The sequence below is a fragment of the Bombina bombina genome, chromosome 1 (assembly GCF_027579735.1).
Source record: "Bombina bombina isolate aBomBom1 chromosome 1, aBomBom1.pri, whole genome shotgun sequence".
Classification (NCBI taxonomy): domain Eukaryota; kingdom Metazoa; phylum Chordata; class Amphibia; order Anura; family Bombinatoridae; genus Bombina; species Bombina bombina.
In genome coordinates this window covers 1,075,657,953-1,075,674,532 of record NC_069499.1, presented here as the reverse complement: position 1 = coordinate 1,075,674,532, position 16,580 = coordinate 1,075,657,953, and the positions used below count along the sequence as shown (strand labels likewise).

The 16,580-nt window shown below is 37.4% G+C and overlaps 1 protein-coding gene across 1 annotated transcript in view; it reads left to right on the top strand.

Annotated features, from left to right (window-relative positions):
- Positions 1 to 16,580, top strand: part of RIPOR3 (RIPOR family member 3) — a 626,178-nt gene that overhangs the window by 571,395 nt on the left and 38,203 nt on the right. The window contains exon 21 of the mRNA XM_053692678.1: positions 5,359 to 5,449. Coding sequence (XP_053548653.1) covers positions 5,359 to 5,449 — 91 coding nt within the window. The remainder of the gene's footprint in view (positions 1 to 5,358; positions 5,450 to 16,580) is intronic.

Here is a 16,580-nt window from a genome sequence, read left to right as displayed (position 1 = left end):
CAAGGGATATTCAGGGATTCCTGAAAGATATCAGTGTCCCAATGTAACTAGCGCTAATTTTGAAAAAAAAAAAAATGGTTTGGAAATAGAAAAGTGCTACTTGTATTTATGGCCCTATAACTTGCAAAAAAAGCAAAGCACATGTAAACATTGGGTATTTCTAAACTCAGGACAAAATTTAGAAACTATTTAGCATGGGTGTTTTTTGGTGGTTGTAGATATGTAACAGATTTTGGGGGTCAAAGTTAGAAAAAGTGTGTTTTTTTTCCATTTTTCCTCATATTTTATAATTTTTTTTATAGTAAATTATAAGATATGATGAAAATAATGGTATCTTTAGAAAGTCCATTTAATGGCGAGAAAAACGGTATATAATATGTGTGGGTACAGTAAATGGGTAAGAGGAAAATTACAGCTAAACACAAACACCGCAAAAATGTAAAAATAGCCTTGGTCCCAAACGGACAGAAAATGGAAAAGTGCTGTGGTCATTAAGGGGTTAAAATTGTATTCTCTATCTAAATCATAAAATAAAAAATGTGGGTTTTATGCACTTTTAATTACGGCTTTATGGGAAGCAGGATATTCCTTCCAGTTTATTCTTCTAGTTTAGTTCCACTGTGTGGGTCTTTTGAGATAAGGTTTCTGTTATGTAGATTGCACAGCAGCAACTTGGTCTTTTTACTCACTTTTCTTTTGAGATAGTTTTGGACAGGAAAGTCCTATAGTCTTAGAGTGGAGCGCTAACTGTTGGACGAGTATTACAAGTTGAAAGTAAACACGTTAGCTCAAGTGCTATTTAATGAGCGTTGGGATATTGCGACTTCAGAACTCTGGTTAACTATTACTCTTGAATAAAAAGTTGCACAAAACACATAAAAACATTTTTTTTAAACAGTACAGCTACACTCAAAATAACACCATCTAATAAAAATTATTTAAATAAAATATTGCAATAAAAATGTATAAGTGCTCAAAGATTTGAGGTCTCAAAAAAGGCAAGCAAAAGGCTTTAACATAGAGATACATATATATACATGTCTAAATATGTATGTGTTTATATGTGTGTACATATGTATTTATGTGTGTACATATGTATTTATGTGTGTACATATGTATTTATGTGTGTACATATGTATGTATGTGTGTACATATGTATTTATGTGTGTACATATGTATTTATGTGTTTTACTGTTTATTTGCTGTACATATTTCCCATTCTAATGTTCCTCAATTACAAGATAGTGTTATATTTATTTTTAAATAAATATTTCTTTATATATGTGTATATACCTATACCTGAATATCTATTCATATAGCTATATAGGTATACATATGTATTTTACATGAATAGTATAAGATATTTTATATAGAAATATATATTTCATAATAAAAAAGTACATTATTTTCTATGTGAAGAACATTGAAATGTAAAATATGAGTTTTTCGCATTGTGTTTCTTGATTTAGATCTTAATGAGATCAGGTTAGCGCACATGAAAACTTAGTGTCCTTAAGGTGCGTTATTAAAATATTACATATAAAATATTTTAATATTAATAAAAATTATTGAACATGTAAAATATTCTAAATAATCAATAGCATATATCTATATATTTAACTTTTTTTAATATAATTTTTAATATGCGCGGTAATAGAGCCCAGAAGTAATAGTTTGTCGACTCTCACCTACTTATGAAAGAAAACTAAATTTAAGCTTACCTGATAAATACATTTCTTTCATGGTGGTGAGAGTCACTAAGACCTGCCCTTTTTATTTTTCAAATTGGCTGCAGTTTTAGTATGCACCTCATTTACCCCGTTTAGTCCTTTACTACTTCTTTATTTGTCTTCTTTTGTCGGCTATACATTAGTTTGGGATACCAGAGAGGGATTAAAAGCTTATGAAATATTGGGTATCTTTGCCTCCCTAATGGCCAGGAGTTTAATCCAAGAAGTAATAGCTCATGGACTCTCACCACTATGAAAGAAATTAATTTATCAGGTAAGCATACATTTTGTTATTATGTCATACATATGCCCCAATTTTAACCCAAAACCTATAATGTAAAATAGTTTCCTAAGTGCATAGAACTGAATGTACCTGATAGCTAACGTAACTGAGTGCACCAAGGAAGAGATTCCTAGAGGCTTAAAAGTAACAATCCACCCTGCCTGGGGGACAAAATAAATAAATTATCTGTGGCAGTATTGGAATTGAGTCTTATACTCACTTGAAAAGGTGGGGTTTCAAATTTAAGAGCAATCTGTGTTGGTGAGAGACTAAAGGAAAGCAAAGATAGACCCTCACTAAGAACTTTTTTAAAACTACAGATCCCCTGTGAAAGAAACGATTTGCTTCTGCAGTCTGGCTTGTGAAAATCAGAGAAGACTGGTGCCGTCTATCAGAGGCTGCATTGGTTTATGCCCTACAGAATTTTCATTTATGTAAACTTCAGGGCTATTTAGGAAGGAAATCACAGAACATCTGTTCAAGCAGAGATAGAAATAGCACCCATGACATTAATCTGCACCATTAATAAGTTATGAATATTCATCATGTGATATGTTGAATAGGCCTTTTCAGCCATGTAAAGAAAAAAAATCCAAAAATGGGGGTTGGAGGATGTTCATTCTGCCTGACTGATGTGAGAATCTGCAGTTTTACAAATAGACCCCTGTTTTAACAGAATTTTTGATCCGATTTATTCTGCATTTAACATGCTTAAGAATGTTTTTTCATTTACATTTTGCAGTTTTTTATCTTATGAACAGAAGGTTTGTGTGAAACTTTTCTACTAGTTGTATATTACAGTGCAGAAATAGTTTAAATGTTATCAAAGTTTTAATTATTAGGTTCAATGTTCTCCATAGAAGATTTTGCCGGCTGGTGGTATTATGAAGTAGCTGGGTTGGGGCAATGTAATGATTGGCAATAAGATTGTCTGTTATTCATGTTACTTAAGCTATCTAAAGCATAAATTGTATGCATCATTTATCATAAATTAATGTAATGAAAACTTGTGCAACAAACATTTATGTAACATCAGTAAATATATCAGTAAATTTTTAGTTTAATATTGGCTTCAATTTTGGTCAATAAAATCAGCCGGGCGGTGTGCCCATTAAGGACTATATTACAAGTAGAGCGGTACTTTGCTCTCCTGTTCGCGTGTTAGCTTCTTGAGACGGAGGCTTTTTGCGCGCATCAGGTAGCGTGCATATTACAAGTTAAAATTAAAAAGTTTTCGCACAGGCACTAACACCCCTACTCACGCACAAACCCGATTGCATTTTCTCAAGTGCGTTAACCTATATGAAATATGAATATTTCACATTCCAATGTTCTTCACACAGAAGAATATATTCTATGTATTCATAAATGCATATTTCTGAATATATCTTATGGATTTTAGGTAATATATATATATATATATATATATATATATATATATATATATATATATATATATATTATATATACATAACACCTAAGACTTCATATTTTGAGCCCTTATAACTTTTAATGCAATTGTTTTTGTAATTTTTATCAGACAATCTTATTATGATAGTAACTGTACTTATAAATGTATTTTTGATGGGGGGGGGGGGGGTTTCCCCACGTTTTAGTTGAGGGTAACAGTTAACCAGAGCTCTGAAGTCACTCTATCCCAACACTCGTTAAATTCAATTTACTTTCAACTTGTAATATGCACGCTACTTCAGACATGCACAATTGAGCCTCGATATAACCCTTTTCACTTGCGCACAACAGTTAGTGTGTCACTTGTAAACTAGCACTAAATTAGTTAAGATTTAAAATGGTGGATTATTAGATTTTCAGATCTGATGCACGTGTGATCTTTTTTTTATTATTATTATTAATATTATTATTATTATCGGTTATTTGTAGAGCACCAACACATTCCGCAGAGCTAATATTTTTTTTATGCTTAATTGTATTTCAGGGATACCTGCACATTAGATATTTATATACAGAGAAGAGCCTAGACTAGCAGCCTGGCCAACCCATGCCAAATAAACTGTGCACTTCCAAAAATTGTTGGTCGGTTGGCTTCTATGGTCTCTAAAAGTGGAATTATTAGCATTAGAAAGAAATGTAGACATTTCTGTGCAAATCAAAGCAATAATTCTAGGATACATTAAGACCAAAGACAGACCAGTGGAAAAACCAATGATTTCTAATGCATGTATTTTGGATCTGAATGTCGTTTTTTTTTATTAACGTAAGTTATACATGTCTTTTTAAAAAAATATATGTTAACAACAGACTTAACACCAAGTTATTGAGCTGGTTGTTCATTCCTAAGAGTGCGCTTCTCTCTGTGTGTATTATGCCTTTGTAAGGGAAAAGGGGCAAACATAAGTGGACTACTTGCTCAGAGTGCTTAGAGGAATATGGCTGCACCTCACTGATGAGGCTCAATGTAGTCTAAAATGATCTTCTGGGGTTTCCGTGTTCCTTATTCAGAGTGGAATTGCCTGGTATTTCGGAGTGACCTTAATACGCGGAATCAGATTGATATACTACAGGAAAGTTCTACTTTGTAAAAAAAAATACTGGGCTAAAAAGAAGGTGCACCCAGGTGGTAAATCACGATACAGCAAGCTAACAATGTTATTGAGCTGGTTGTTCATTCCTGTTCGTTCTCTGTGTGTATTAAGTCTCCCTAAGGGAAAAAGGGGCAACCAGACGTGGACTCCTTGCTCAGTGTGCTTAGAGGAATATGGCTACACCTCACTGATGAGGCCCAATGAAGGCCAAAACAATCATCTAGAGTTGCTGTGTTCCTTGTTCAGAGAGAGATTGCCTGGTATTTTGGTGCTAGTCCAACCGTAATAGGCGGGATCAGACTGATATAATGTACTACAAGAAAGTTCTACTCTGCTGAAAGCATTACTGGGCTAAAAAGAAGCTGCACCCAGGTGGTAAATTGCCATAGAACAGGCTAACAATGTTATTCAGCTGGTTGTCCGTTCCTGTGAGTGCGCTTCTCTCTGTATGTATTATGTCTCCCTAACACCAGAGTACCTCATATATATGTTTCCTATGGTTCAGAAGTCCTGAGTAAGGTTACGTGCATGCAATGTGTGTAGGGGCTGTAATGCATTTATTTGACAATTTAAATTCTGACATTAATATACATTTAGTTGTGTTTTATTTTAACACAAAGGTAAAGGACTCTACTGTTCGGAGATCCATGCAATGTATGCTCACCTTTTCATACCTCAGTTCCTCGCCTCTTGTCATGAAAAGTTCTGAATCAACTTGAATAACTGTATGTGGCCTATGGAAATGTAATTAATTTATAATTAGTGTTTTTGTCATTTACCGCAGGGCACAGCAAGCATTGATCAGATAGCGTGTCTTTGTCAGTCAGAAGTAGAGGATGTCAGGAATACAGCAAGAGAAACCATCTTGTCATTTGGTAAGATCATTTTTCTTTTATGTGGTATACTGATCCAATAAGGGCTGGATTGATATTCAGTTCTCATTTACATCTTTGGAAAATAATGTAGAAGATGGCACTGGAAAGCTAAAAATTCAAATCACATGCGTACTTAAAGGGAAAGTAAAGTCAAAATTAAACTTTCATGATTTAGATAGAGCATGCAGTTTTAAACAACTTTCCAACTTACTTCTGTTATCAAATTTGCTTTGTTCTCTTGGTATCTTTTTTGAAGAGTAAAACTAGGTAGGCTCATAAGAGCTCAAGAATGTGTGCATGTGTCTTTAGTACTCTAGGGGGTTGATTTATCAATGTCTGTCCGACATGATATGCTGTAGCGTATCATGTCCGGCAGACATCGCTGAATGCTTGAGCAATGCCGTCCCCTGCAGATTCACCTCAGAGGCAGTGGGCCGGTTATGGAGCAGCGGTCCTTAGACCACTGCTACATAACTGTTGTTTCCGGGGGGGCCTGAAGGAGCTTGATAGTTCTGCCCCTATGGCAGCAGTATTTTGCAAAATTGAATAACAAAGCTACAAATAATGATGCAAAATATTGCTGCCATAGAGTACTAAAGACACGTGCACACTCCTGAGCTCTTATAAGCCTACCTAGTTTTACTCTTCAAAAAAGATACCAAGAGAATAAAGCAAATTCGATAATAGAAGTAAGTTGAAAAGTTGTTTAAAATTGCATGCTCTATCTGAATCATGAAAGTTTAATTTTGACTTTACTTTCCCTTTAAGTATGCATGTGATTTGAATTTTTAACCCCTTAACCCTTTGAGTGCTAATGACGGCTCTGAGCCGTCACAGAGTTTCCCACTCTGGTGCTAATGACGGCTCAGAGCCGTCACTAGCACTCTCCCACTTTGAGGGAGATCTGGGGGCTCCCACCCGCTCCTACCCTGGCGATCAGGCCTGCATAGTGACAGGCATCGCCGGGGCTTCACGTTATGCGCAGTGATGTCATGCGTTCAATGTCAATGTTAAGTATAGGAGCAGGGGGCATGCTGCTTAGAAGCCTGTATCTCAGGCATCTAAGCAGCTATAGACCACCAATACCATAGGAAAGGTAATCGTCTAACCTTTCCAGCAGTGTAAGTCTTGGGGGTCTGGAAAAAAAAAAACCTTTAAAAATCTTAGCACCCAGGTGGGAAAGTGCTTATCACTTAAATGGTTAATGACACACGTTGTACAGGGTACATCATACAAAAACTGGTCTTTAAAGACCAAAGACGTACCCTGTACATCGTCAGGGGTTTCAAGCGGCTGGAAGCGATCCTGATCGCTTCCAGCCTCTTTCAAGGTATTGCCATGATGCCTCGATCTAGCCAGTAGCCAAAATAAGAAATGGTGGGAGAGAGTGCTGGGAGAGGGTGGTGCAATACTTTTTCAAAAGGGATCTGGGAGGGGGTAGGGTATGGAGGGGGGGCAGCTACACTACAGAAAAAGTAGGTTTTATTTTTAAAAAGCCACATTTGTTTGCAAAGTGGGTACTGGCAGATAGCTGCCAGTACCCAAAATGGTGGCAAATAGTTAGTGGGGGGAGGGTTAGAGAGTTCTTTAGGGGGAATCAGGGAGGTTGGGGGCTAAGGGGGATCCTTCACAGCAGAATATATATTTTTTATTTTAAAAAAAAGCCTTTTATTTTAGTTCTGGCAGACTTTTTGCCAGTACTTAAAATGGCGGGGACAATTGTGAGGTGGGGGAGGGAAGAGAGCTATTTTGGGAGGGATCAGGGGGTGGTATGTGTCAGTTGGGAGGCTGATCTGTACACTAAAGCTAAAATGAACCCTTCAAGCTCCCTACAAGCTACCTAATTAACCCTGTAACTGCTGGGCATAATAAAAGTGTGGTGCACAGCGGCATTTAGTGGCCTTCTAATTACCAAAAAGCAATGCCAAAGCCATATATGTCTGCTATTTCTGAACAAAGGGGATCCCAGAGAAGCATTTACAACCATTTGTGCCATAATTACACAAGCTGTTTGTAAATAATTTCAGTGAGAAACCCAAAGTTAGTGAAAAAGTGAATTTTTTTTTTTTATTTGATCGAATTTGGCGGTGAAATGGTGGCATGAAATATATAAAAATGGGCCTAGATACTTTGGGTTGTCTACTACACTACCCTAAAGCTAAAATTAACCTTACAAGCTCCCTAATTAACCCCTTTATTGCTGGGCCTAATACAAGTGTGGTGCGCAGCAGCATTTAGCGACCTTCTAATTACAAAAAGTAATGCCACAGCCATAAATGTCTGCTATTTCTGAACAAAGGGGATCCCAGAGAAGCATTTGCAACCATTTGTGCCATAATTGCACAAGTTGTTTGTAAATAATTTCAGTGAGAAACCTAAAGTTTGTGAAAAAGATTTTTTTTATTCAATCGCATTTGGCGGTGAAATGGTGGCATGAAATATACCAAAATTTGCCTAGATCAATACTTTGGGTTGCCTACTAAAAAAAAAATTTTCATCATATTTTATAATTTTCCATTTAATGGCGAGAAAAACGGTATATAATGTGTGGGTACAGTAAATGAGTAAGAGGAAAATTACAGCTGAACACAAACACCACAGAAATGTAAAAATTGCCCTGGTCCTTAAGGGAAAGAAATTGAAAAATGGCCTTGTCCTTAAAGGGACATTATACACTCATTTTTTCTTTGCATAAATGTTTTGTAGATGATCTATTTATAAAGCCCATAAAGTTTGTTTTTTAAAAAAATGTATAGTTTTGCTTATTTTTAAATAACATTGCTCTGATTTTCAGACTCCTAACCAAGCCCCAAAGTTTTATGTGAATACCGTCAGCTACCTACTCCAGCTTGCTCCTGTTTGTGTAAAGGGTCTTTTCATATGCAACAGAAGGGGGAGGGGGGGAGTGTCTTATTTCCCACTTGCAGTGGGCTTTCCAACTACCTTTTCAACAGAGCTAAACTGAAAGCTTCTAAGTACGTTTTTAAACCATTTTATACTGGATTTTTATATCAGTATCTGTGCATCCTATTCTTTATAGTAGTGTCTATTACATGCAGTTATATGAAAATGAGTGTATACTGTCCCTTTAAGGGGTTATGGGGGAAAAGTTCTTTTTTTAAAAAAACATTTTTATTGAGGTACTTAAATCAGACATACAAACATTATAAACATACCGATGGAATTGCCATACAGTACAAAAGAAGAAATGCATTTCAGCTGAGCTCTATAATGGTATGTTAGACTTGCAGCACAGCAACCAACAGAGTAATGAACAGTTATAGATGACAAAATTGATACATGGTGCCTATTCGTAAGGAAACCTTCCAAGGCAAACTCCAGAGGTCACTCTTGGACTTTAAATAAGAAAGCATGTCTGAAATTAAGGGAAGGTATAATGAAAAGAAGAGACCGCTCTTAGGTTTCACTATAGTAACCTCTGATTTTATAAAAGATAGGGTCGCTCCTGGACCCTTAAAACTATAATTGCAAATGAATGATATACTTTACATATAGGAACCTTGTGGGTCTGAACTATCAAGAAGCACAAAAACAAATATTTGGCAGCTAAGGATCTCTTGAATAGCTGTACTTCTTGATTATGCGACAGGGCTAAGCTGAAACAATGAAGTATGTCACAGGAGTTAGGTCATTTTATCTTAAGGATTCAGACTGGGAACAAATTGTGACATTATTAGGGGGGGACTAAATATGTGTTAGCTTGTTAGGCAACAGCTGCCATACCTAAGAAAGTCTCATCAGCCCTGTAGCCATAAACCTACTAGGCTACATTATCTGCTATGTAAAGATATCTGCCACGGACAGCTCAGTAGTGGCAGTAAAATACACTGGGATACGGATTACAGATTATGGATAAGTGATTATGGAAGCTGATGTCATAATAAGAGATCTATGCAAAGAGTTTCGACTAGCCTCTCTTTTTTTCCAGTAGTTATCAATAACACAGTGAGGTTGGATATATAAATGCATTGCCTGCCTTACAATTAACCTCTATAATAAACAATGTCAGGAATGTATTAAGCACCAAGTGTCTATGCTAGCATGTTACACTGAATAGAAGTAATATAGAACACACTAATTGCAGACATCTGATATAAAAAGTTATAAATACATTTCCCCAATTAGGTTATATTAAATACTGTAGCATCCCAACAAATAATGTCCCTCAAACTTCAGGCTTTAGTGCCGCTATTAGGATTAATGCATTCTAGGATTGGGCAAATAGATCAAGCGGAGCAGCAAGGTGCAACATCCCCATAGAAAAGATATTTGTAAAAAATATAAATAAATTTAATGATTTAAGAGGTATTAAGTTACTACTCTTTCGCTATCTCCTATGTCACTGAAGCTTGTGTGGGTTGTAGCAGCCATCCTATACATCTTGTGCCTGAACATTAAGTGTATTAGATAGGGCTGTTCAATTGCAAAGTGTAACCAAGTGAAAACATGTCGTCTAAAGGGAATTGATGATTAAAATTGCAGGGCAGAATCAGCCTGGGGCTTCATGAAAACTGTTCAGTAGTGTCTGTTAACTTGGGGTTAAGAAAGTACAAGGTAAGATTTACCAGGCATCGGCCAGAGGTTTAATGTCCCGTAATCCTTATGAACTGACTCTGCCAATGCCAGAGCGAACGAGATGCGCGACACATCGGGAGCCTTGAAAGCTAAAAGTGTTCCGGGGCACTTTCAAGAAGCCTCCATGAGATATGCGGCTCCAGGGAAGACCAATCCAGCCTCCACAATGCCCACACCAGGGCGATGACTTGTCTCCGCACCTGCTCGGGATGTTCAATTTGGATTATTTCCTCCAGGGAGAGCTTGTGTTGTAGATTTCTGTTGCGACTAGCCTATGTCGCCATTTACCTTGTGTGAACCGATAGTGCATTCTCTTTCTGGCTGTCAGGGGTAGAGGTGTCTGAGGTAGTGGTGCGGCTCCATCTTGTACAGAGATAATTCCCACGTCTGTAGTCTTCTTCTCTGTATGCACCCCACTGTAGGGTCTAGGGCTGCCGTTTTTTGTGTGACGCGACTGATGGTCTGAATAGGTGATCATAGTCTGTGGGGGGTTCTGCGGCATAGGGATCTCTTCTAGGTCAGAGGTATCCACCTTGTCACTGCCAGTGGAATCGGAGTTAGGCCAGACTATTGAGAAGCCACATACAGCAGGTAGCCATAGTTTCTCGTTAACGATCATCGACTCATCAACTGTGGAGGTTCCTTTGTCTGGTTGTGTATTGAGCAGGCACAGATTCACACAGTGTTGGAGGGCTCACATTCTATTGACTGTTCTATAACAATTAGGTCAGGCTTAGTGACAGGAAGATCTCTGTCATTTACCCATGCTGCCGTCATCTTCTCCGTTAGCTGTAGAAAATGCTCATTCAAGATATTACATATCTCCTCAATCAGAATAGCTGTATCAGGTTCCATTTTATTGAAGTTTTCAGTGTCTATGCACTGCGTACCCGGCTTACAAGACACCGGGGGGTGTGTGTTGAGAGCCCCTCACTCAGGTGACTGCCTTTGGCCTCAACGCTCCAGATCGGATATTAAGAGTGATAATCCCAATATTGTAGTATCATTCAGTTATGCTTGAAAGTAGGTCTTAGTTATCAGGATGAGGTAGATGGATGATCCTCTTAGACATTAATAAAAAGCATATTATCAATGTTTCACTCAGAGCAACCGATATTGCGACCATTTAAGGTGCTGCCCAGAGACACGCCCACAGTTCTACCTTTTTAAACAGATTAATAGAACTGCAAAACAAATAAAGAAATTAAAGATCATCCTAATTAACTAGATAAATATAAATATTACAGTCCCAACATCTGAACACATTTCCCTTACACAAAATTGCTCTATTAGCATACTAAACCTTCCCTAATAATAATACCAAACTGCAAAATAAGGGGAATTTATAAGCAGAATACAGAGCACTCCTCATTTAACTAAATGATATCTGGTCACCTCAGCATCAGGTGGGGGTCCTCCATGTGCAAACTAGTTATAAACTAATAAAAACCATGTCAAAACAGCTTTTTTTTGGCCCATATGAGCATCCATAACTAGTTAATTAGGATGATCTTTGATGGCCTTATTTTAATTATAAATAAAAGTTATATTTTCTAAGACACGTGCACCAAATTTAAAGCCTTTCCATTTTATTCTGCAGTTCAGTTTCATCAGTTTCCCCATATAATAAATTATACTTTATTAGACTTTGAAGGGTCAAATTAGTAAAAAAAAAAAAACAATTTATGTAAGAACTTACCTGATAAATTCATTTCTTTCATATTAGCAAGAGTCCATGAGCTAGTGACGTATGGGATATACATTCCTACCAGGAGGGGCAAAGTTTCCCAAACCTTAAAATGCCTATAAATACACCCCTCACCACACCCACAATTCAGTTTAACGAATAGCCAAGAAGTGGGGTGATAAGAAAAAAGTGCGAAAGCATATAAAATAAGGAATTGGAATAATTGTGCTTTATACAAAAAAAATCATAACCACCACAAAAAAGGGCGGGCCTCATGGACTCTTGCTAATATGAAAGAAATGAATTTATCAGGTAAGTTCTTACATAAATTATGTTTTCTTTCATGTAATTAGCAAGAGTCCATGAGCTAGTGACGTATGGGATAATGACTACTCAAGATGTGGATCTTTCCACGCAAGAGTCACTAGAGAGGGAGGGATAAAATAAAGACAGCCAATTCCTGCTGAAAATAATCCACACCCAAAATAAAGTTTAATGAAAAACATAAACAGAAGATTCAAACTGAAACCGCTGCCTGAAGTACTTTTCTACCAAAAACTGCTTCAGAAGAAGAAAATACATCAAAATGGTAGAATTTAGTAAAAGTATGCAAAGAGGACCAAGTTGCTGCTTTGCAAATCTGATCAACCGAAGCTTCATTCCTAAACGCCCAGGAAGTAGAAACTGACCTAGTAGAATGAGCTGTAATCCTTTGAGGCGGAGTTTTACCCGACTCGACATAGGCATGATGAATTAAAGATTTCAACCAAGATGTCAAAGAAATGGCAGAAGCTTTCTGGCCTTTTCTAGAACTGGAAAAGATAACAAATAGACTAGAAGTCTTTCGGAAAGACTTAGTAGCTTCAACATAATATTTCAAAGCTCTAACAACATCCAAAGAATGCAACGATTTCTCCTTAGAATTCTTAGGATTAGGACATAATGAAGGAACCACAATTTCTCTACTAATGTTGTTGGAATTCACAACTTTAGGTAAAAATTCAAAAGAAGTTCGCAACACCGCCTTATCCTGATGAAAAATCAGAAAAGGAGACTCACAAGAAAGAGCAGATAATTCAGAGACTCTTCTGGCAGAAGAGATCGCCAAAAGGAACAAAACTTTCCAAGAAAGTAATTTAATGTCCAATGAATGCATAGGTTCAAACGGAGGAGCTTGAAGAGCCCCCAGAACCAAATTCAAACTCCAAGGAGGAGAAATTGACTTAATGACAGGTTTTATACGAACCAAAGCTTGTACAAAACAGTGAATATCAGGAAGATTAGCAATCTTTCTGTGAAAAAGAACAGAAAGAGCAGAGATTTGTCCTTTCAAAGAACTTGCGGATAAACCTTTATCTAAACCATCCTGAAGAAACTGTAAAATTCTCGGAATTCTAAAAGAATGCCAAGAAAAATGATGAGAAAGACACCAAGAAATATAAGTCTTCCAGACTCTATAATATATCTCTCTGGATACAGATTTACGAGCCTGTAACATAGTATTAATCACAGAGTCAGAGAAACCTCTTTGACCAAGAATCAAGCGTTCAATCTCCATACCTTTAAATTTAAGGATTTGAGATCCTGATGGAAAAAAGGACCTTGCGACAGAAGGTCTGGTCTTAGCGGAAGAGTCCACGGATGGCAAGAGGCCATCCGGACAAGATCCGCATACCAAAACCTGTGAGGCCATGCCGGAGCTATCAGCAGAACAAACGAGCATTCCTTCAGAATCTTGGAGATTACTCTTGGAAGAAGAACTAGAGGCGGAAAGATATAGGCAGGATGATACTTCCAAGGAAGTGATAATGCATCCACTGCTTCCGCCTGAGGATCCCGGGATCTGGACAGATACCTGGGAAGTTTCTTGTTTAGATGAGACGCCATCAGATCTATTTCTGGAAGCTCCCACATTTGGTCAATCTGAAGAAATACCTCTGGGTGAAGAGACCATTCGCCCGGATGCAACGTTTGGCGACTGAGATAATCCGCTTCCCAATTGTCTATACCTGGGATATGAACCGCAGAGATTAGACAGGAGCTGGATTTAGCCCAAACCAGAATTCGAGATACTTCTTTCATAGCCAGAGGACTGTGAGTCCCTCCTTGATGATTGATGTATGCCACAGTTGTGACATTGTCTGTCTGAAAACAAATGAACGATTCTCTCTTCAGAAGAGGCCAAGACTGAAGAGCTCTGAAAATTGCACAGAGTTCCAAAATATTGATCGGTAATCTCACCTCCTGAGATTCCCAAACTCCTTGTGCCGTCAGAGATCCCCACACAGCTCCCCAACCTGTGAGACTTGCATCTGTTGAAATTACAGTCCAGGTCGGAAGAACAAAAGAAGCCCCCTGAATTAAACGATGGTGATCTGTCCACCACGTTAGAGAGTGTCGTACAATCGGTTTTAAAGATATTAATTGAGATATCTTTGTGTAATCCCTGCACCATTGATTCAGCATACAGAGCTGAAGAGGTTGCATGTGAAAACGAGCAAAGGGGATCGCGTCCGATGCAGCAGTCATAAGACCTAGAATTTCCATGCATAAGGCTACCGAAGGGAATGATTGTGACTGAAGGTTTCGACAAGCTGAAATCAATTTTAGACGTCTCTTGTCTGTCAAAGACAGAGTCATGGACACTGAATCTATCTGGAAACCCAGAAAGGTTACCCTTGTCTGAGGAATCAATGAACTTTTTAGTGAATTGATCCTCCAACCATGATCTTGAAGAAACAACACAAGTCGATTCGTATGAGATTCTGCTAAATGTAAAGACTGAGCAAGTACCAAGATATCGTCCAAATAAGGAAATACCACAATACCCTGTTCTCTGATTACAGACAGAAGGGCACCGAGAACCTTTGAAAAAATTCTTGGAGCTGTAGCTAGGCCAAACGTCAAAGCCACAAACTGGTAATGCTTGTCCAGAAAAGAGAATCTCAGGAACTGATAATGATCTGGATGAATCGGAATATGCAGATATGCATCCTGTAAATCTATTGTGGACATATAATGCCCTTGCTGAACAAAAGGCAAGATAGTCCTTACAGTTAACATTTTGAATGTTGGTATCCTTAGATAACGATTCAATATTTTTAGATCCAGAACTGGTCTGAAGGAATTCTCCTTCTTTGGTACAATGAAGAGATTTGAATAAAACCCCATCCCCTGTTCCAGAACTGGAACTGGCATAATTACTCCAGCCAACTCTAGATCTGAAACACAATTCAGAAATGCTTGAGCTTTCACTGGATTTACTGGGACACGGGAAAGAAAAAATCTCTTTGCAGGAGGTCTCATCTTGAAACCAATTCTGTACCCTTCTGAAACAATGTTCTGAATCCAAAGATTGTGAACAGAATTGATCCAAATTTCTTTGAAAAAACGTAACCTGCCCCCTACCAGCTGAGCTGGAATGAGGGCTGCACCTTCATGTGGACTTAGAAGCTGGCTTTGCTTTTCTAGAAGGCTTGGATTTATTCCAGACTGGAGATGGTTTCCAAACTGAAACTGCTCCTGAGGATGAAGGATCAGGCTTTTGTTCTTTGTTGAAACGAAAGGAACGAAAACGATTATTAGATTTGTTTTTACCCTTAGATTTTTTATCCTGTGGTAAAAAAGTTCCTTTCCCACCAGTAACAGTTGAGATAATAGAATCCAACTGAGAACCAAATAATTTGTTACCCTGGAAAGAAATGGAAAGTAGAGTTGATTTAGAAGCCATATCAGCATTCCAAGTTTTAAGCCATAAAGCTCTTCTAGCTAAAATAGCTAGAGACATAAACCTGACATCAACTCTGATAATATCAAAAATGGCATCACAGATAAAATTATTAGCATGTTGAAGAAGAATAATAATATTATGAGAATCATGATCTGTTACTTGTTGCGCTAAAGTTTCCAACCAAAAAGTTGAAGCTGCAGCAACATCAGCCAATGATATAGCAGGTCTAAGAAGATTACCTGAACACAGATAAGCTTTTCTTAGAAAGGATTCAATTTTCCTATCTAAAGGATCCTTAAACGAAGTACCATCTGACGTAGGAATAGTAGTACGTTTAGCAAGGGTAGAAATAGCCCCATCAACTCTAGGGATTTTGTCCCAAAATTCTAATCTGTCAGACGGCACAGGATATAATTGCTTAAAACGTTTAGAAGGAGTAAATGAATTACCCAATTTATCCCATTCTCTGGAAATTACTTCAGAAATAGCACTAGGAACAGGAAAAACTTCTGGAATAACCACAGGAGATTTAAAGACCTTATCTAAACGTTTAGAATTAGTATCAAGAGGACCAGAATCCTCAATTTCTAAAGCAATTAGTACTTCTTTAAGTAAAGAACGAATAAATTCCATTTTAAATAAATATGAAGATTTATCAGCATCAATCTCTGAGACAGAATCCTCTGAACCAGAAGAGTCATCAGAATCAGAATGATGATGTTCATTTAAAAATTCATCTGTATAAAGAGAAGTTTTAAAAGATTTTTTATGTTTACTAGAAGGAGGAATAACAGACATAGCCTTCTTGATGGACTCAGAAACAAAATCTCTTATGTTATCAGGAACATTCTGAACATTAGATGTTGATGGAACTGCAACAGGTAATGGTACATTACTAAAGGAAATATTATCTGCATTAACAAGTTTGTCATGACAATTAATACAAACAACAGCCGGAGGAATAGCTACCAAAAGTTTACAGCAGATACACTTAGCTTTGGTAGTTCCAGCACCAGACAGCGATTTTCCTGAAGTATCTTCTTACTCAGATGCAACGTGAGACATCTTGCAATATGTAAGAGAAAAAACAACATATAAAGCAAAATTGATCAAATTCC